The sequence below is a fragment of the Drosophila santomea genome, chromosome 3L (assembly GCF_016746245.2).
Source record: "Drosophila santomea strain STO CAGO 1482 chromosome 3L, Prin_Dsan_1.1, whole genome shotgun sequence".
NCBI classification, from domain to species: domain Eukaryota; kingdom Metazoa; phylum Arthropoda; class Insecta; order Diptera; family Drosophilidae; genus Drosophila; species Drosophila santomea.
The window spans coordinates 12,159,637-12,180,739 of record NC_053018.2 but is presented as its reverse complement, the minus strand read 5'-3'; the positions used below and the strand labels follow the sequence as shown (position 1 = coordinate 12,180,739).

Below are 21,103 nucleotides of genomic sequence, written 5' to 3'. Positions count from 1 at the left end.
CTACAGCCATTCGGATTAATGCCTTCACATTTGCTTTAGTGCATTGCGGGATTGTGGGAGCGAGTCCAGTTGGGTCGCCAAATGCTTAGTGGGGCAGAAGCAAACTTGTTGCTACGAGTGGTGACCACTTTCCCAGGCGGGCGAATGACAATAGTTCTAAATAATTGCCCTAGATTTGGTATTGGGATATGTGTAGTACCATGTGTGGATGTGTATATGTCAATGGGCGGTGGTCAGTGGATTGCCACTGGACGACGGACAAATAAATCCAACTCGTACCTGGATCACTAATAAGCGTGCGACGGACGTCCTGGAAATGTCAGCGTTCGTTGGCAGTTGTGAAAAGTCCCATGCCATTGAAGTAATCACAACAATTGAAGGTTTATTGATTTGCTCCTGTCGCTTTCAAGCACTACTCGCATATGGATAATCGATTATTGATTGCCGTTCCTATTCATATGCAGCTGGGCTTTCAATAGTTTTTTAATATTGCATATCTCTTTTTCACTTTCACAACAAAAGATCGTTCAACTGCAGATCTGACACTTCACTCTATGGCAGAATTCACACTAGGAACTGGCCACTTTTATTGATTTTGTGTGGCTTGTAATTATTATCTTTCAATCAAGGTTCACACTATCCAAGCACACGCTCGCACGTCCATCCCGACCACTTCCAATGGCCATTTACTCTGACCCTATACGCTCTGCTTACGGCGTACCGCTCACCACGACGGTTCCCGACCGATTGACCGACCAGGAGCTATGACCCTCTGGCCAGGACAGTGACACCCAGGGACAGATAGCTAATCACGGTGGCACTCGTAGTCGTGGCTCTCGGCTCTGGGTGGTGGCCAATTGTGGGAGGAGTACTGATTGTACCTACGTGGAAACCCGTAAAAGCGCATATTAAGTGTCCGGGTCCTATGGGACTTTTCAAAGTTCCGTGCAATTATAATTCCGTTGAATCCTCCCCGTCTGGATAAATTATCTGCGATCAAAAACAATGCATATACAGTCAAATGTAAGTATATTCGGATGAAGAGTACTACATATAACAAAAAAGCTTTAAAAATTGCACTGATTTATATATAATGATAAAAAGGCTAAGGCGAAGTAATGCCATTATGTATTAGACCTTCCTACGTATTTGATTAAAGTACCTGCACTTTCCCATCACTGACCAAAGCAAAGTTCACACCCACTCTACTAAAGAGGCATGTGGCACATACGGACGCTACTTTTAACACGAATATCCTATTAATATGGTATTTGACTCGCTGTTGCACGAGGTTCTTCGTGTTGACTTTCTAATTTTAAATTAGGCCGACCGCCGAGCTGACCACAATATTGACACTCTTAGTTGTGAGTGACGTCAGTTATTCATAGGGTCCTATATACTTGTAGGCCCTATGGTCGTCATGGCTTTTGGACTCCCATACATGCCATTGAGGTTGAGAGGTTGACCTATAGGCAACATTCATTGGTGGCCCGAATGAAGCTATCCCCGGGGAACTCTAAACAACGCACCCTTCACGATTACTCGGTCAAATTCGTGACCATAAAAATAGAGTGATATGCGACATTGTGCGCCACTCGTATGGCATAAGTACTATTATTGTATGGCTGGGAGGGAGTCTATTTTGATTGAATGCAGGTCATTAATAATTTCAGAACCCTGGCCGCATTTGGTTATTTTCGGGGGTAAGTACGTGCTGATTTCGACGTTTGTCGGTCTGCTTTGTTTTTGATTGACAATATCGTTTAGTTAGTAAAATACAAGTGCGATTCAAGAATGAAAGTAGGTAATTGACATTTATTTGTCTTCTGTGTTGCGTCACGAACTCAAAGTAGACGTCTCTGGCCAGTTTTTGTGGCCTCTTATAGCCACCTATTTAGGGAACTAGGAAACTCAAAGTCCAGAGTGATCCGCCTAGTCTGATATAAGCCTATTTAGCAGTAGAACAAAAACCTCATTCTTTATGCAATTGCTTTCTTAGTAAATGTATTTAACCACCACCACAAGTTTGACTTAACTTAGCAGATCAACGTCGATCCCAATCATTCATTTAGCCCAGATTGTCGGCGATGATCACGTCGTCTGTATCAGTTCTACACTGTTGCAGGACATCCACTTCGCAGCTGTTGGTCAACCGGCTGAAGAACTCCCCCTGGGCGCACTCGCCGTCGATCTGCTGGCCATGGACGCAGGTGAAGTAGCCCCGGCAGTTGTCCGCATCCCGTGCCAGTTGTCCGTGCTTTCCGTTGCAGACTCCCACTCTTTCGCCGTTCTCCAGGAGGCAGGTTCCATCGCTTTGACGACAGATGCCCAGAAGGCTGTCGAAGCTCTCGCCATTGCGACATCGCTGGGAAACGGGCTCATCGTCCTCGCAGCTGGTATATCTACGGCAATCGCCCTGTTCCGCCACGGAGGCACCATTTCCGATGACTCCACATATTCCGGCAAAAGAGGTGGGTGCATCCTTGCAGATTCCATTCGTAGCTGGCTTCTCCTGACCACCAAGTTCGATCTGTCGGAATTGTAAGGGACTTTCTGTTTGGTTATTCCCCTCAGAGGTGATCTCATAGGGCTGACACTGCTGCAATGTGGCATTGAAGAAGTTATCCGTATAGCAAAGCTCATGTCGGAGTTTTCCAGAAACGCAGAGATAAAAGTTATTACAGTTGGCCGGATCGGGCATTATGTAACCATGTTTGCCTTCGCAAACCACCGGATCTGGAGGCACATGCTGGTTGTTGGGATTGTCATCATCATCGGGTACTGATTCCACCAGCGGACAGGAGCCGTCATCCGGAATACAGAGTAGTTGCTCCGGATCGAAAAAGGTGCCTACAGCACATCGCTGAGCAGTGGCCACTCCACCGGCACAGATAAAGTACCGAGTACAGTCTGTCCGATTGGCCAGGAAGGTGCCGTCCTGCATATCTCCACAGCCATAAACGTAGCTTACGTTTCCATCCAGCTGACCATTCGGACACGGCTGAACGGCCAATGATTCCGGCTCGCACATGGATAGCACCGGATTGAATTGCTGTTCTACTGGGCACTCAACGGGAAAGGCTAGTCCCTTGACACAGGCGTAGTACAAATTGCAGTAGCGCTCGTGAGCTAGTTTTACTCCATGGAGGCCGGAGCACAGTCTGGGTGCAGTTTCCGTGTCATCCTGATTGGAAACGTTTCGACACTGACCATGATCAGCGCGGCAAATTGAAAGCAAACTGTGGAAGTACTGACCCTCATCGCATTGCACCAGACTAGTACCATTCTGGCTGGAGCAGCTGTAGTAGGAGCGGCAATCCTCCGGATGAGCTACCAGTTTGCCATCCTCCAGTCCGGTACAAATCGCCAGCTGGCAGGAACCATCATTCGGTCGGCAGTAACCCTGGGTGGAGTCAAAGAAGCTGCCAGAGGAGCAGCTCTGCAGGATCGTGGGAACTTGCTGCAGGCACAGGTAAAATCGAGTGCAATCTGTGGGATCGAGGACACTAAGCCCATCCATTTGGCCTAGACACTGGTTTTCCGCAGTGAGATCCCTTATCTGGAGTTGGCACTGTGACTGTAACTGACACTTTTTGCGATTCCCAGCGAAACTGTGCCCCCTCAGACAGCTGCCCAGATGCCATTCCTCCGCCTCACAGTATAGGAATCTCTGAGAACAATTGTTCCCGATTTGAGCCTGAAGTTCCCCCTCCCGGCAGATGCGTCGCATCCCATTGTCTTGACAGCTTCCATCGCTGGGCACACAGCCCAGCATGGGTTCAAACTGTTCCCTTTCCTGGCAGCGCCTCCTCATCCACTGGCCATCCGCACACAGTTCGTAGCTGTGGCAACTGCCCACCACGGATCTGCTCTCACCGTTGGAGCAGCTTTCACTCCGCTCCGCCGGCAGGACACACTGCTCCGCATCATTGGGCAGGCAATAGTTGTGCTCCCGACTGAAGTACATGCCCAAGGGACACTGGTGCAGCCACCAGGAGTTGTCCAGGCACATCAGGTAACTCTGACAGCCGGCCGCCAGAGAAGGACGCACAGCGAGGTGCTGGCAATCTTCCGATGTATTACCAGCTGACTTGCTCATCACCCAAGTGCAAATAGTTTGATTCCTGTCCTGCTCATGACCGCGCGGGAATGGCAGACAGGATCCTATCAATGGGGAGTAGTAGTGCTGTTTCGGACAGTTGCGCAGTCGCCATTTGCCGCCGGAGCAGCGGAAGTACTGCAGGCAATTGCCACTTTTGGCCGGAATCGTCAGGGATTCGCTGATGGTGGTGCAGGTGGGAACGTTCGATACTCTTGCGTGGGCGCAGACCAAGTCATCTCGCGGCTCCAAGCATCTCTGCTGCTCCGGATTGTAGTATCGCTGGTCGGAGCAAGTGCGTCGGCGCCAATGACCATCGATGCACACCTCGTACTGGGAGCAGTTCGCTGGTACCGACCGCTTTTCATCCGAGTTACATATCTAGAACGGAAGAGAAGCAAATAAAATCAATCTTTTCACGCATTGAAATAATACATTTTGTTATACGACCAACCTTTTACATCGAACATTTAGTTTTTCTCTGAAAGAAGGCCATATCCACATGTTCCATTCTATAGGCACACATAATAAAAAGCCGAAATGTTTGTAATTCATTCATTTTGAATTTATTGTAGTGCATATATGATTAGAGTACATTATTGGGTATTTAATACGTATAGAAGTGGAACAAGCGGAACATTCACATAAAACATAACTCATAAATAACAACTAAGGTCGTAGAATATAATTAAGTAGGTATATACGAGTACATAGAAAGCTAGCTCAAAGCTGGCCTAGAAGAGTTTCGGGAAGAATTTCTTGAACAAGTTCAGGGACCTTACGTTTTCCTCCGACTCCACGGAACGCTTCTGGATGCTGTGGCTGGCGCACATGCCGAGTTCCGGCACAAAAGTTTTGCCCTCGCCGCAAGGATGATAGGTGACACTAACGCGCTGCAGATCGTCACAGGAACAGAAGCCGGACTGAGTGTTTTCGGCGGCAAAAGGCTCGAATTGGCTTCGCCTCAGACACTCCTTCAGGTTGCAAGAGATCATGGCCATGGCGTCCTTCAGCAGGCATATGCCCTGGGTCTTGTCGAAGACGTGTCCCGTCTGGCAGTGATGGAAGTTGGGCACACCATCGCAGGAGCAGAATCCTTCGGTGGTGTTCTTCGCCTCGAAGGCCTCGAAGGCAGCTCTGTCCAAACAGGTGGTGTACTCGCAGGCCTCGACCACACAAGCTCCCGCACTCTGCTCGTAAACATGTTCATCCGCACAACTGATGAAGGTGGACACGCCCACAGCCTGGCAACTGCAGTATCCACTGGTCGTGTTCACTGCAGCAAAAGTGGCAGCCACAAGGGCGCGACTGTGGCATTGTCTGTCATCGCAGAGGCCGAAGGCCAATGCCTTGGCGCTATCAAGGCAGGCACCAAAGACACTGTTATAGCTTTGGCCCTCTGAGCAGTCCTTGAACACAGGAGTTCCGCTCACGCACAGGCAGAAGCCCTCATTCGTATTCAGAGCCGGGTATGAGTTGTAGTCATCGGAGTTGTCGCACTTACCGGGCTCGCAAACGCACTCGGATGCCTACGAAAAATTTAGAAAATTAGTGATTCATTCAGAAGCTGCATCCGTTTACTTACAGCCCGAACTGCGCATCGTCCCTGCTCCGCATCGAACACCATTTCGGGGCTGCACTGTACCAAGACCACCTCCCCATTGTCGCAGTAGCAAAACTCGCCGGTATCCTCGTTGGCGTTGTTTGTTGGGAAGGGCACGTCGTTGCCCAAGATGGCGCATTGGTCAGAGTCGCACAGGGCGGTCACACAGGCATCCTGAAAATATTCCGACATTAACCTAAAATTGATTAATCTTGAGCGGTCATGTCTTACAACAATCGTTTTGCACATTCCCAGGCTGGCATCAAATTCCTTGTTTTCGTCGCAAGGCTGATAAACGGGGAAGCCGTCGGCGTCACAATAGCAGAAGCCATCCGTTCCTTCGTTGGGCAGATATGGTGTATACTCCGGAGTGCTGTCACATGTATCAGCATCACACAAGCCGGCAACAGAGGGATCCTGGAGGAAAAATATGGATTGGTAAGAATATTTACAATCTGTATATTGTAAATCCAAAACTGGCCACACCCACCTCTGCTTCCCTGCACATCATCAGATTTTCGTTATAGACCTCGTCGTCGGAACAGGTTTTATACACGGGGCAGGAGTTGGCGCAGTAGCAAAACGCGGAGGGCTCATTTGAAACTGGGAAGGTATCGTAATCTGCAGCGTTCTCGCAAACGCCGACATCGCAAGCATTCACAGGGCATGTGGTTTCCTCCTGCAAATATAAATTAAATATTGTTGAAAGATTGTTGAAATATTGTTGAAATATTGTTGAAATATTGTTGAAATATTGTTGAAAGATTGTTGGAATATTGTTGAAATATTGTTGAAATATTGTTGAAATATTGTTGAAATATTGTTGAAATACAATGACTTACCTCAGTGCTGAGGCAGGCACCTGCCTCTGAATCGTATTGCGTGTTGTCCGGACAGCTGTTGTACTTGGGAACTTCGTCTACGCAGAGACAGAAGCCATCGATACCATCTAAGGCCGGGAATGTTGAGAACTCCGGCTTTCCTGCGCAGCAGTCGTGGCAACGTGGCTGTAAGAGGATTTGGAATACATTATGCACTCGTGTATGCATTTTGGGACCTATATCAATGACTTACATCTGGCAGTGGAATGAGGACACACTCGAGCTCCTCGCTATCGAAAGTGTAGCCAATGGGACAGGGAACGGTTATGGGTGTTCCAGCGCGGCACAGGCAGAAACTGTTCGGGTCCTCGTAGTCCGGAGAGATGTAGTACTCCGTCTGGTCGACGCAGACCTGAGGATCGCAGTTTCCGGACTGTAATGCGGAAATAAAGGGATTGTTATTGATAACCTGTAAGTCGTAACTTTTGTGAACGACTACTTACGAAAGAGCAGGCTTCTTCAGTCGCGTCGTAGAACAATCCGGTTGGACAGGATTTGATATAACCACCACCATTCTCGCACAGGCAGAAGGTCGAGGAGTCGTCGTTCCCAGAAGGATACGTCGAGTACTCATTGGTACTGGTGCAAACGGTCTGATCGCAATCGGTCTAAGTTTGTTAAAAAAGAACGAGGTATTAATTTATAAGGAAATCACAGAATCACATCTTTTCCAAGTGATACTTAACGATCTTTTTCACTGCAAAGTCTATTGTTTCTCTCATTTAATTGGCTTAACTTACGCTGGGTTGTGTGTAGCATATGCCCAGGTCGTCGGAGTATCCTGTGTTGACCGGGCAGGATTCAATAGTGGCCTCATGGTTTAGGCAGACGTAAAATTGGCCAGTTTGTCCGGCAACAGCGTAGGTGGTGCCATCACTGGCGGTGGCGCAATTTTTGGCGGAGCACTCAACGGTAGTGGAGCACTGACCAGTGGCTGAGTCAAAAGCCTCTCCAGAGACGCACTGCATCACTTTAGGCACTCCGTCCGTGCACTGGAAGTACTTGGTGCAGATGGGGTGGGCGACGTTGCCGTTGCCGCAGGTGCATGGGTTTATGCACTTGGCATTCACATCGATGGCGCACTCACCATCGGCATTGTACCACTCGCCGGATCCGCAGGTGTGCTTCGTGGCCAGGCCATCCCAGCAGGTCAAATAGCTGGTGCAGTCAGTCGGATCTGGCATCTGGTAGCCATTCGGTTTGTTGGAGCACACCCAGCAGGTGGCCTTGGTGTCCGGAACACAGACGCCGCTGGAACTCTGAAAGACATTGCCAAAGCCGCACACACCCTCCACCAACTGTCCGTTCTCGCAGATCAGGTACTTATCGCAGTCGGTCGAGTGACCCACAATGGTTCCCTGCTGGATGCCGCCCTCGCAGTCGTCCACACTTCGCTTCTGGCGCGATCCGCTCCATCTGTTCTCCACGCAGACGTTCTCGGTGTCCTCGCGGCAAACGCCAACGGAGGCGTCGAAGTAGGTGTTATTGGGGCAAGTGCCATCCTCCCACTGGCCATTGATGCAGACCTGGTAGGTCCAGCAGTTCTTTCCACTGGCTGCAGGATCTCGGGCATTGCACTTGTACACTTCACTGGTTGGGATTAGTTCTGTAGAGGTTGTGGGACTCACTGTTGAGGTGCTTGATGCACTGATGCACACATTATTCACATCCACTTGGCAGCAGTTCATAGTTGCATTGAAATAACTGCCACTGTCACAGGAAACGGAAGTCCAGTCGCCACTTTGGCACTTGAAGTACTTGGTGCAGTCCTGGGGATCCACTTTAGCCTCTCCATCCGTGCAATCCGCCACGCAGCAAGTGTTGTCTACATCAACCTCACAAACACTGAGGGTGGCATTGAAAAAGTTACCCTTGCCGCAATCCCCAGCCACCAGGACACCGTCAATGCAGATGAAGTACTTGCGACAGTTCTCTTCATCGGGAATGAAATCGGCGTTCTTAATGTCACCGCAATCGCAGGATGCCGGAGGTGCCGTGGTCACCTCATCGCAAGGTGCCTCTGTGGTGCAAGTGCCGGGAACACAACCCCAGTTGGTGTCCTCAAAGTAGCTTCCTTCGGGACATTCTTGAGCAGTTGCCGTATTATTGGAGCACACATAGAACACGGTGCAGTTGGACTTGTCGGCCACAGCGGACCCATCACTCTGTCCAATGCAGTAGTTAACCCAGCATTGAGAGTTTCCTTCATCGACAGTGCAGACGTCAACTGAGGTGTTGAAGTAACTGCCCTGGGGACAAGTCGTAAGAGTGGCTTCTCCATCGGAGCACGCATAGTAGCTACCGCAGTTCGCGTCATTTGCCAAGAGGGCACCACTGGTCTTATTAATGCACAGGTTCTGCCAGCACGTGCTGTTGGTATCCGGTACGCAGGCAGCCAGGGTTTCATTGAAGTAGCTACCCAGATCGCATTTCTGTGGATAGGCAGACTGCTCGTCGCAGATGTAGAACTCGCCACAAGCTCCACTATTGGCTATGTAGGCTCCGTTCACCTCGGTGGAGCACACATTGGTGGACTGCAGAAGATCGGGTAGAAGGTATAGCGATAAATGGGACCTAATCAAACTCGAAATGAGAATCTAAAACCTACCTCAGCAAGGGGAGCTATAAGACTCAGCTTGCAGAGACTTCGTCCTGCGATCGTGCACTTGCCGTTCTTGGGATTGTACTCCTTGCCCGGTGGACACGTCACCGTGCGAACAGAGTTCTTGGCGCTACAACGGTAGTAGGAGGAACAGTTCAAGGGCTTTGGCCAGTGCATCGAGAGGTTCCTCGTCCTCCGGTATAAGCATTCGGGATCGGCGGCTCCAACGAGGGCAGCCACTGCAGTGAGTGCCACCACAGTGAGCAGAGTAGCTGGATACGGGAAAAGTAACTAGAGTCCTTGTTACTGTTAGAACACTGCACACTCTCACCATTCATCTTGTTGACTTCTATTCTTCGTCTTGTGATGATAGAGATGTACTCCGCATAATTGCCAAAAAGTTGCTGCCTTTTATATACCTCATTATTTTTGACTGGCAGACTCTAATTGACCCTTATCTCTATCAATTACGTTGATCATGTTAGACATGGCCCTTTCATGTCAATCTAATTGAGGTGTGAACTTTGGGCATTGTAGTTCCTGGAAGTCATCACCTATCGCAGTGTAACCACTCCCCAAAATTTGGTGTTCGGAATTCGCAAAGTTATGAATGATTGTCACGAACAAGGTCTTGTTCTGCTTCAAGATCAGTCAAAGATAAAATGTAACCCAGCTAGGGAGAAGAACGTCTTTTGAGAGCATGCTATTGTAAGTACTTTATTTGCCTAGGCACAGGTCTTGTCACAAGTCTGGTTGACCGAGTTCCAGTATAGATCACTTGGACAATCCCTGACGTATCCTGTTTCCCCATCGCAATGTATGTATAAATGACAATCGTACGGATGCGGCAGGAATTGGACACCTAGATGAGCTCGACAGGAGGCTGTCGCATCCACACTGGGAGTTGTCTGGGTGGTTGGACTTGTCGAATCCGATGGATCGCCCGAGGATTCTTCGGTTTCCGAAGTACCTTCAGTGGTTTCCCCCGTCGGTATCTTAGTCTCTTCAGTTGGTACCTGAGTCGGTTGATCTGTGGAACTGTCAGTGGGTTGATCTGATGGATTGGATGTTTCTCCAGTGGGCTGTCCTGTGGGACCCGATGGATTTTCAGTGGGTACTTCGTTTGGCTCCGATGGATCATTGGAGGGCTCTCCCGTGGGATCCGATGAGCTTTCAGTCGGTTCTCCGGTTGGCTCCGATGGTTTATTGGTGGGCGCTCCCGTGGGATACAATGGATTTTCAGTTGACTCCGCAGGTTTTTGAGTAGATGTGGAATTAGAGGGTGGTAGAGTTGGTACTACTGTGGGCTTAGCAGTGGGGCTCCATGGTTTGTCGGTTGAATCCGATGGGTCCTCCGATGAGTCATCTGTGGGATCCCAGGGATCATCAGTGGGATCGTCAGGATCCTCAGTGGGCTTTGGTGAAGCAGTTGGCTTGACACATTGTCTGGCACTAAGAGCAGTTGCTAGAAGCATAAGCTGCAAGGACATCAACATCCAGACCACTGAAACCCAAAAGCGTTTGTCTTTAATGTTAAGGAATAATATTCAGATCCTCTTCGGGTACTTACACTTCATTGCAGCGACGATCGGTTAACTACAAACCAAAACCAGTGAATAGTTTGCAGTAAGCGGTGCATTTATAGCGTTTCCAGCTGCATCAGATTCAGCCTTTAATTAGCATACGACAAGTCACTAAAGTGTTCTTATTATCACTATCTTGGGCAAACATGATAAGACTGCAATAACTTGAGTGATAATGAATTCGAAATATTAAGTACAGTAAGGAAAACAACTATAATTAGTCGAATTAAACAAGATCGTAAAACCTACAAAATCTAATTGGAATGTATTTTATTTGAGTTACGGATGCTCTAGTGATATGGTTACAATATATCTGCTAACTTATTAGCCCTTAAACTTATGGTTATCAAGATGTAGTAATTGACTTTTCAATTTTTCGCGATAAGATAATGTTAGGGCAAAAAAGCAGTTACAGAGATGAGTCACAGAATCAAGTTAACATTCATTAAACTGAAACTTAAAATCGTCTATTTATTTCTTACTTGTTTTAATTCTGGGGATTTTCCCCAATTTTATATAGAAATAAGACATATGTATTATTCGCATATAGTTACTTTTTTAACACGTGCACGTCCTCACAGATTTTAATTAATAAATTAATTTCTTATCTTTTAAGATCGAAGAAAAAGAAATTGAAGTAAATCGCGCAAGTCAATTGGAAAATTTAAAGTACATCTAAGGGAAACTACAAATTAAATACAGTGGTTGTAAACTGTTTGCGAATCGCAGTTTATATGTTTCCGGATGCACTTAAAGTAACTAGGACAGAAGTATTATATTCCTAGAACACTTATTGCTCCAGCGTTAGTAGTTAAGAATGGCCAATACTGATAAGGCGTACTAATTACGAATCGACAAGTTAATACCTAAGAATCGTCACGTTAATACTTTGCAATAATAACAACAATAAATTTATTGTGGATAATTTTTTAGTATCCTACTAATTAAGAACAATAGGGTAAACTTATAATACGCTTGCATAAATAAGATTTATTTTAAAATACTTATATAATTTCTTTGGCGTGGTGTGCAAAGAGAATATTCCTTTCGATTGACCATTTTTAGAAAAAAGGGAAGGCAATATATTAATCACAGGACGTAAAGCTGATTTAGTATGACATGACTATCAATACTCGTGTAAATAAAGTAGATTGCGCCGATAAACAAGAAGATTGTCTCAGTATAATGCTATATAAGCACTGTACCTTAGTAAGAAGTTGTACTTTGTGAGAACTAGTAATTTAAAACCATGAGAGGTAGCTCAGTTTTTTCACACCCTGAACTGAAAACCAATATCGTAATTTCTTTAAGGTTTTCAGATTGTTGGATTGCTTGGATTGTTTGCACTCCTTGTAAGTGGAAACAGCTCGTCTGGAGAAGATACCACTACTGATCTAACAACAGAGGAATCAACCACTGTGGAGGATACTACGGAGATTCCAGCCACAACACTACCACCTCCAGTCCTATGTTCTGATGAAGATCTATTTCTCCCAGCACCCGACTGTAGAGAGTATTATCAATGCCTGTACGGTGTGGGAATTTTGAAAATATGTCCGGACGGACTCTATTGGGATCGGGAGCTGAATGTTTGCAGCTGGGACTCTTTGCATTGTGCCGATGACGAAAACGAGTCCACCGAAGCACCGACCTTGAATTGCGCATCCGGACTACCATTTTTGCCCTATCTACCGGACTGCAACAAATTTATCCAGTGTGTTTACAACATTGGGTTTAAACTGAGCTGCCCGGGTGGCTTGTACTGGAGCCAACCTCTTCAATCGTGTGACTATACGTGCGATAATACGATTGAGTTTACGGGTTCACACCAGGTGCAATAACCGCCAATTGACGAGGAAGTATTTTGTAATAACCAAAAATGTACATTAATACTTAGCAAAATAAAGAAAGAGCAATACAACGTAATTGGTTTTCACCAGACGGCAATACAATTGAATTCCTCTTAAAGATAGCGGACTTCGCGAAAAAGATCAGATAAGATGTGGAATGAGCTTCAATTGGGGTTATAAATATGAGTGCACATAGCACAGGTATCATTTCACCTAATGCTTCTGTGCAACTCGAACGTAAATCGGTAGTGATGAAGAATAAAGAGTTTAAGAGTTTAATTTTATGCGTTGTGTTGACAATAGTACTTACAAAAACAGTGCACGTAAAAACGGAAGATCAACAGGCTTTACAAAAACTAAGCAATCAATTCGATAGTGATACTCAGTTGAATAAAGATCACACAAGTGAAAAAATTAGTCACTACCCCTTACACAAAAACGATGATACGGCATCAAAGCAGGAAATTGGCGCACCATACCACTATCAAAAAAATATAACCGATCTAACAAAAAACAAATCGGTGCCGCTCAATCTAGAAGGTACTAGAAATGTTACTTCGGGTATTATAGCACTATCAGATGGTGCAAGATATCAAGATTCAACAACTTTTGCCATCGAGACAACTACCAATAAACCTGGGGATGATAACACCGTAGAACAAGACACAACTAATAATCCTGAAGAAAGCACTACGATTGAGGAAGACACGACCACCGTAGAAGATTCAACACCGATTCCTAATGATTCTACTACTATTGCCCAGGACACAACAAATGAACCTGAAGAAAGCACTACGATTGAGGAGGACACGACCACCGTAGAAGATTCAACACCGATTCCTAATGATTCTACTACTATTGCCCAGGACACAACAAATGAACCTGTAGAAAGCACTACGATTGAGGAGGACACGACCACCGTAGAAGATTCAACACCGATTCCTAATGATTCTACTACTATTGCCCAGGACACAACAAATGAACCTGAAGAAAGCACTACGATTGAGGAGGACACGACCACCGTAGAAGATTCAACACCGATTCCTAATGATTCTACTACTATTGCCCAGGACACAACAAATGAACCTGAAGAAAGCACTACGATTGAGGAGGACACGACCACCGTAGAAGATTCTACACCGATTCCTGAGGAATCTACTACTATAGCACAGGACACAACTAATCCTGAAGAAAGCACTACGATTGAGGAAGACACGACCACCGTAGAAGATTCAACACCGATTCCTGAGGAATCTACTACTATAGCACAGGACACAACTAATCCTGAAGAAAGCACTACGATTGAGGAAGACACGACCACTGTAGAAGATTCAACTCCGATTCCTAATGATTCTACTACTATTGCCCAGGACACAACAAATGAACCTGTAGAAAGCACTACGATTGAGGAGGACACGACCACCGTAGAAGATTCAACACCGATTCCTAATGATTCTACTACTATTGCCCAGGACACAACAAATGAACCTGAAGAAAGCACTACGATTGAGGAGGACACGACCACCGTAGAAGATTCTACACCGATTCCTGAGGAATCTACTACTATTGCCCAGGACACAACAAATGAACCTGAAGAAAGCACTACGATTGAGGAGGACACGACCACCGTAGAAGATTCTACACCGATTCCTGAGGAATCTACTACTACAGCACAGGACACAACTAATCCTGAAGAAAGCACTACGATTGAGGAAGACACGACCACCGTAGAAGATTCAACACCGATTCCTGAGGAATCTACTACTATAGCACAGGACACAACTAATCCTGAAGAAAGCACTACGATTGAGGAAGACACGACCACTGTAGAAGATTCAACACCGATTTCTGAGGAATCTACTACTATAGCACAGGACACAACTAATCCTGAAGAAAGCACTACGATTGAGGAGGACACGACCACCGTAGAAGATTCAACACCGATTCCTAATGATTCTACTACTATTGCCCAGGACACAACAAATGAACCTGAAGAAAGCACTACGATTGAGGAGGACACGACCACCGTAGAGGATTCAACACCGATTCCTGAGGAATCTACTACTATCGCACAGGACACAACTAATCCTGAAGAAAGCACTACGATTGCGGAAGACACGACCACCGTAGAAGATTCAACTCCGATTCCTAATGATTCTACTATTGCCCAGTACACAACAAATGAACCTGAAGAAAGCACTACGATTGAGGAAGACACGACCACCGTAGAAGATTCAACACCGATTCCTAATGATTCTACTACTATTGCCCAGGACACAACAACTCCCGAGGACAGCAGTACGATTGAGGAAGACACGACCACCGTAGAAGATTCAACACCGATTCCTAATGATTCTACTACTATTGCCCAGGACACAACAAATGAACCTGAAGAAAGCACTACGATTGAGGAGGACACGACCACCGTAGAAGATTCAACACCGATTCCTAATGATTCTACTACTATTGCCCAGGACACAACAAATGAACCTGAAGAAAGCACTACGATTGAGGAGGACACGACCACCGTAGAAGATTCAACACCGATGCCTAATGATTCTACTACTATTGCCCAGGACACAACAAATGAACCTGAAGAAAGCACTACGATTGAGGAGGACACGACCACCGTAGAAGATTCAACACCGATTCCTAATGATTCTACTACTATTGCCCAGGAAACAACAAGTGAACCTGAGGAAAGCACTACGATTGAGGAAGACACGACCACCGTAGAAGATTCAACACCGATTCCTAATGATTCTACTACTATTGCCCCGGACACAACAAATGAACCTGAAGAAAGCACTACGATTGAGGAAGACACGACCACCGTAGAAGATTCAACACCGATTCCTAATGATTCTACTACTATTGCCCAGGACACAACAAATGAACCTGAAGAAAGCACTACGATTGAGGAGGACACGACCACCGTAGAAGATTCAACTCCGATTCCTAATGATTCTACTACTATTGCCCAGGAAACAACAAGTGAACCTGAGGAAAGCACTACGATTGAGGAAGACACGACCACCGTAGAAAATTCAACACCGATTCCTAATGATTCTACTACTATTGCCCAGGACACAACAAATGAACCTGAAGAAAGCACTACGATTGAGGAGGACACGACCACCGTAGAGGATTCAACACCGATTCCTGAGGAATCTACTACTATCGCACAGGACACAACTAATCCTGAAGAAAGCACTTCGATTGCGGAAGACACGACCACTGTAGAAGATTCAACTCCGATTCCTAATGATTCTACTACTATTGCCCAGGACACAACAAATGAACCTGAAGAAAGCACTACGATTGAGGAGGACACGACCACCGTAGAAGATTCAACACCGATTCCTAATGATTCTACTACTATTGCCCAGGAAACAACAAGTGAACCTGAGGAAAGCACTACGATTGAGGAAGACACAACAACCGTAGAAGATTCAACACCGATTCCTAATGATTCTACTACTATTGCCCCGGACACAACAAATCCCGAAGACAGCACTACGATTGAGGAAGACACGACCACCGTAAGCGATTCTACACCGATTCCTGAGGAATCTACTACTATTGCCCAGGACACAACGAATGATCCTGAAGGAAGCACTACGATTGAGGAAGACACGACCACCGTAGCAGATTCAAGACCGATTCCTGAGGAATCTACTACTATAGCACAGGACACAACTAATCCTGAAGAAAGCACTACGATTGAGGAAGACACGACCACCGTAGAAGATTCAACACCGATTCCTGAGGAATCTACTACTTTAGCACAGGACACAACTAATCCTGAAGAAAGCACTACGATTGAGGAAGACACGACTACCGTAGAAGATTCAACACCGATTCCAAATGATTCTACTACTATTGCCCAGGAAACAACAAATGAACCTGAAGAAAGCACTACGATTGAGGAAGACACGACCACCGTAGAAGATTCAACACCGATTCCTGAGGAATCTACTACTATTGCCCAGGACTCAACGAATGATCCTGAAGGAAGCACTACGATTGAGGAAGACACGACCACCGTAGCAGATTCAACACCGATTCCTGAGGAATCTACTACTATAGCACAGGACACAACTAATCCTGAAGAAAGCACTACTATTGAGGAAGACACGACCACCGTAGAGGATTCAACACCGATTCCTAATGATTCTACTACTATTGCCCAGGACACAACTAATCCTGAAGAAAGCACTACGATTGAGGAAGACACGACCACCGTAGAAGATTCAACACCGATTCCAAATGATTCTACTACTATTGCCCAGGAAACAACAAATGAACCTGAAGAAAGCACTACGATTGAGGAAGACACGACCACCGTAGAAGATTCAACACCGATTCCTGAGGAATCTACTACTATTGCCCAGGACTCAACGAATGATCCTGAAGGAAGCACTACGATTGAGGAAGACACGACCACCGTAGCAGATTCAACACCGATTCCTGAGGAATCTACTACTATAGCACAGGACACAACTAATCCTGAAGAAAGCACTACTATTGAGGAAGACACGACCACCGTAGAGGATTCAACACCGATTCCTAATGATTCTACTACTATTGCCCAGGACACAACCAATCCCGAAGACAGCACTACGATTGAGGAAGACACGACCACCGTAGAAGATTCAACACCGATTCCTAATGATTCTACTACTATTGCCCAGGAAACAACAAGTGAACCTGAAGAAAGCACTACAATTGAGGAAGACACGACCACCATAGAAGATTCAACACCGATTCCTGAGGAATCTACTACTATCGCACAGGACACAACTAATCCTGACGAAAGCTCTACGATTGAGGAAGACACGACCACCGTAGAGGATTCAACACCGATTCCTAATGATTCTACTACTATTGCCCAGGAAACAACAAATGAACCTGAAGAAAGCACTACAATTGAGGAAGACACGACCACCGTAGAGGATTCAACACCGATTCCTAATGATTCTACTACTGTTGCCCAGGACACAACCAATCCCGAAGACAGCAGTACGATTGAGGAAGACACGACCACCGTAGAAGATTCTACACCGATTCCTGAGGAATCTACTACTATTGCCCAGGACACAACGAATGATCCTGAAGGAAGCACTACGATTGAGGAAGACACGACCACCGTAGCAGATTCAACACCGATTCCTGAGGAATCTACTACTGTCGCACAGGACACAACTAATCCTGAAGAAAGCACTACGATTGAGGAAGACACGACCACCGTAGCAGATTCAACACCGATTCCTGAGGAATCTACTACTATAGCACAGGACACAACTAATCCTGAAGAAAGCACTACTATTGAGGAAGACACGACCACCGTAGAGGATTCAACACCGATTCCTAATGATTCTACTACTATTGCCCAGGACACAACTAATCCTGAAGAAAGCACTACGATTGAGGAAGACACGACCACCGTAGAAGATTCAACACCGATTCCTAATGATTCTACTACTATTGCCCAGGAAACAACAAATGAACCTGAAGAAAGCACTACAATTGAGGAAGACACGACCACCGTAGAGGATTCAACACCGATTCCTAATGATTCTACTACTATTGCCCAGGACACAACCAATCCCGAAGACAGCACTACGATTGAGGAAGACACGACCACCGTAGAAGATTCAACACCGATTCCTAATGATTCTACTACTATTGCCCAGGAAACAACAAGTGAACCTGAAGAAAGCACTACAATTGAGGAAGACACGACCACCATAGAAGATTCAACACCGATTCCTGAGGTATCTACTACTATCGCACAGGACACAACTAATCCTGAAGAAAGCTCTACGATTGAGGAAGACACGACCACCGTAGAGGATTCAACACCGATTCCTAATGATTCTACTACTATTGCCCAGGAAACAACAAATGAACCTGAAGAAAGCACTACAATTGAGGAAGACACGACCACCGTAAACGATTCTACACCGATTCCTGAGGAATCTACTACTATAGCACAGGACACAACTAATCCTGAAGAAAGCACTACGATTGAGGAAGACACGACCACCGTAGCAGATTCAACACCGATTCCTGAGGAATCTACTACTATCGCACAGGACACAACTAATCCTGAAGAAAGCACTACGATTGAGGAAGACACGACCACCATAGCAGATTCAACACCGATTCCTGAGGAATCTACTACTATCGCCCAGGACACAACCAATCCCGAAGACAGCACTACGATTGAGGAAGACACGACCACCGTAAACGATTCTACACCGATTCCTGAGGAATCTACTACTATAGCACAGGACACAACTAATCCTGAAGAAAGCACTACGATTGAGGAAGACACGACCACCGTAGCAGATTCAACACCGATTCCTGAGGAATCTACTACTATCGCACAGGACACAACTAATCCTGAAGAAAGCACTACGATTGAGGAAGACACGACCACCGTAGAAGATTCAACACCTATTCCTGAGGAATCTACTACTATTGCCCAGGAAACAACAAATGAACCTGAAGAAAGCACTACGATTGAGGAAGACACGACCACCGTAAACGATTCTACACCGATTCCTGAGGAATCTACTACTATAGCACAGGACACAACTAATCCTGAAGAAAGCACTACGATTGAGGAAGACACGACCACCGTAGCAGATTCAACACCGATTCCTGAGGAATCTACTACTATCGCACAGGACACAACTAATCCTGAAGAAAGCACTACGATTGAGGAAGACACGACCACCGTAGAAGGTTCAACACCTATTCCTGAGGAATCTACTACTATTGCCCAGGACACAACTAATGATCCTGAAGAAAGCACTACGATTGAGGAAGACACGACTCTTGCAACCGAGACAACTTCCTATAAACCGGAGGATGATACTACCGGAGAAGATTCAACACCAATTCCTGAAACATCTACTTCAATCGCCCAGGATACAACAAAGGATATACCTAGTGTTCCAGTCGAAACAACTACTCCTGGAGCTATGGAGAGCACCACCATAGAGTATTCCACGCCATCTCCGGAAGATACTAGCACAGGTAGTGAACATACTACAAATAGCCCCACGGAAAGCACGACAGTAGACGGTACCACTATAGAGAGTTCAACACCGTATCCAGATGAAAGTAGCACAGTTGAGACTACGACGAATATTCCCAAGGAAAGCACTACTTTGTCACCTGGTGAAAACAGTACTGCAGGAGAAGATTCCACTACAGCGGAAAACAAACCTGGAGAGAGTACAACCATACCTGACACAAGTTCCACACCAGTATACGATACTACAAGTAGTCCAATTCCATCTTCCTCAAGTTCCACAACCTTAGAAACCTCATCAACTTCTCTCCCTGAAACCACAACTTCAAATGTGCCACCACTGTCTTGCAGTAGCGGATATCAATATTTACCCCACCCAACAAATTGTCATAAATATGTTCACTGTAGCAACGGATATGAACTAATTATGGAGTGTCCAGCTAATCTCTATTGGGACTATACGAAATTCGCTTGCAGTGGAGACCCAAGTGTTTGCTACAACGACAGTGAAAATTCAAGTCCAGAGGAAAAGGTCTGCGGCCCTGGAGTGGATTTCCTTGCTCATCCAACGGACTGTACCATGTATTTGCAGTGCAGTAATGGCGAGGCATTAGAGCGCAAGTGTCCAGATCCTCTGTACTGGAACCCGGAGATAAAGTCGTGTGATTGGTCCAATAAATACTGCACAGATCTTCGGGCGGCGCAATCGATTTCTTGCGCAGTGGGCATGAATTTTGAAGTTTTTCAAAGCGATTGCTCTAAATACATCAAGTGCTTTGGCTTGAGAGGTGTAGTCATGAGCTGTAATTCAGGACTTTACTGGAATCCCATTAGTCAAGTTTGCGAGAAGTCCAAGCGGTTCTGCACATAAAAGTAAGCCTATTAAAATTTTTAAATATCTAATTAATATTGATAATACATTACGATACTTTATCTTTCAGAAGCAGTGCAAGGGCATTCTTCAGTGGATTTTTCAAAGACAATATTTATGTAATCAATAACATGAAAAGGAGGCAGAAATAATAGCAATTATAACCAATTTATTTATTCTATTGAAATTACCAATCGATTTTATAACCTTAGCAAAATTATTAATATAAAGAATGCCTAATAAAGAAACTCAATGTTAAATTCGTATTGTTGTTTTAAAAAAACAAATTCAATAACATTTTTATTTCACTTGAGTTTTTTTGAGATGATCTAAATAGATCTTTTGTGGATGCATGCAAATTTATTTCAATAGACTGAGGCACTTTGGTAATAGAGTACCCTATTGATATAGAAACAAAAGGTATTCTCAAATTCATCTTATGGTGGTAATGAAATTGCTTTTAATATAAGTTTTTCTTACAATGCTATACAAATTTTAGGACGCTTTATTTCCATTAATAGAACTGGAAAACAAGGTTAAAGAAAATTTTAATTGCAATTGTATATAGT

The 21,103-nt window shown here is 45.5% G+C and overlaps 4 protein-coding genes across 8 annotated transcripts; 2 read left to right on the top strand and 2 right to left on the bottom strand.

Annotated features, from left to right (window-relative positions):
• Positions 1-2,020: 2,020 nt before the first annotated feature.
• LOC120447735 lies at positions 2,021-9,674 on the bottom strand. Its single transcript, XM_039629279.1, has 12 exons — positions 9,657-9,674; positions 9,517-9,589; positions 9,192-9,457; positions 7,324-9,117; positions 7,027-7,191; positions 6,777-6,956; positions 6,545-6,709; positions 6,193-6,381; positions 5,934-6,119; positions 5,685-5,876; positions 4,882-5,628; positions 2,021-4,480 (listed from the first exon to the last, which is right to left on the bottom strand). Exons 1-12 carry the CDS (start codon positions 9,672-9,674, stop codon positions 2,069-2,071), a joined length of 6,387 nt encoding a protein of 2,128 aa, XP_039485213.1. The 3' UTR covers positions 2,021-2,068.
• Positions 9,675-9,875: 201 nt separating this feature from the next.
• Positions 9,876-10,827, bottom strand: LOC120450185 (cell surface glycoprotein 1). Its single transcript, XM_039633049.1, has 2 exons — positions 10,756-10,827; positions 9,876-10,689 (listed from the first exon to the last, which is right to left on the bottom strand). Exons 1-2 carry the CDS (start codon positions 10,760-10,762, stop codon positions 9,911-9,913), a joined length of 786 nt encoding a protein of 261 aa, XP_039488983.1. The 5' UTR covers positions 10,763-10,827; the 3' UTR covers positions 9,876-9,910.
• A 1,151-nt stretch (positions 10,828-11,978) lies between these two features.
• Positions 11,979-12,694, top strand: LOC120450187 (probable endochitinase). The gene is made up of 2 exons (XM_039633052.1): positions 11,979-12,024; positions 12,080-12,694. Exons 1-2 carry the CDS (start codon positions 12,018-12,020, stop codon positions 12,607-12,609), a joined length of 537 nt encoding a protein of 178 aa, XP_039488986.1. The 5' UTR covers positions 11,979-12,017; the 3' UTR covers positions 12,610-12,694.
• Positions 12,695-12,785: 91 nt separating this feature from the next.
• On the top strand, positions 12,786-20,771 carry LOC120450181 (uncharacterized threonine-rich GPI-anchored glycoprotein PJ4664.02). Of its 5 annotated transcripts, none has more exons than XM_039633046.2 (4): positions 12,786-14,253; positions 14,551-14,891; positions 16,209-20,536; positions 20,605-20,770. In XM_039633046.2, the coding sequence occupies exons 1-3, from the start codon at positions 12,801-12,803 to the stop codon at positions 20,532-20,534; spliced, it is 6,120 nt and encodes a 2,039-aa protein (XP_039488980.1). In that variant the 5' UTR covers positions 12,786-12,800; the 3' UTR covers positions 20,535-20,536; positions 20,605-20,770. The 5 variants fall into 5 exon arrangements, with proteins under 5 accessions (XP_039488980.1, XP_039488978.1, XP_039488979.1 ...); XM_039633044.2 differs by having other exon boundaries at positions 14,551-17,775; positions 17,875-20,536; XM_039633045.2 differs by having other exon boundaries at positions 12,786-13,443; positions 14,551-20,536; positions 20,605-20,771.
• The last annotated feature ends 332 nt before the right edge of the window (positions 20,772-21,103 follow it).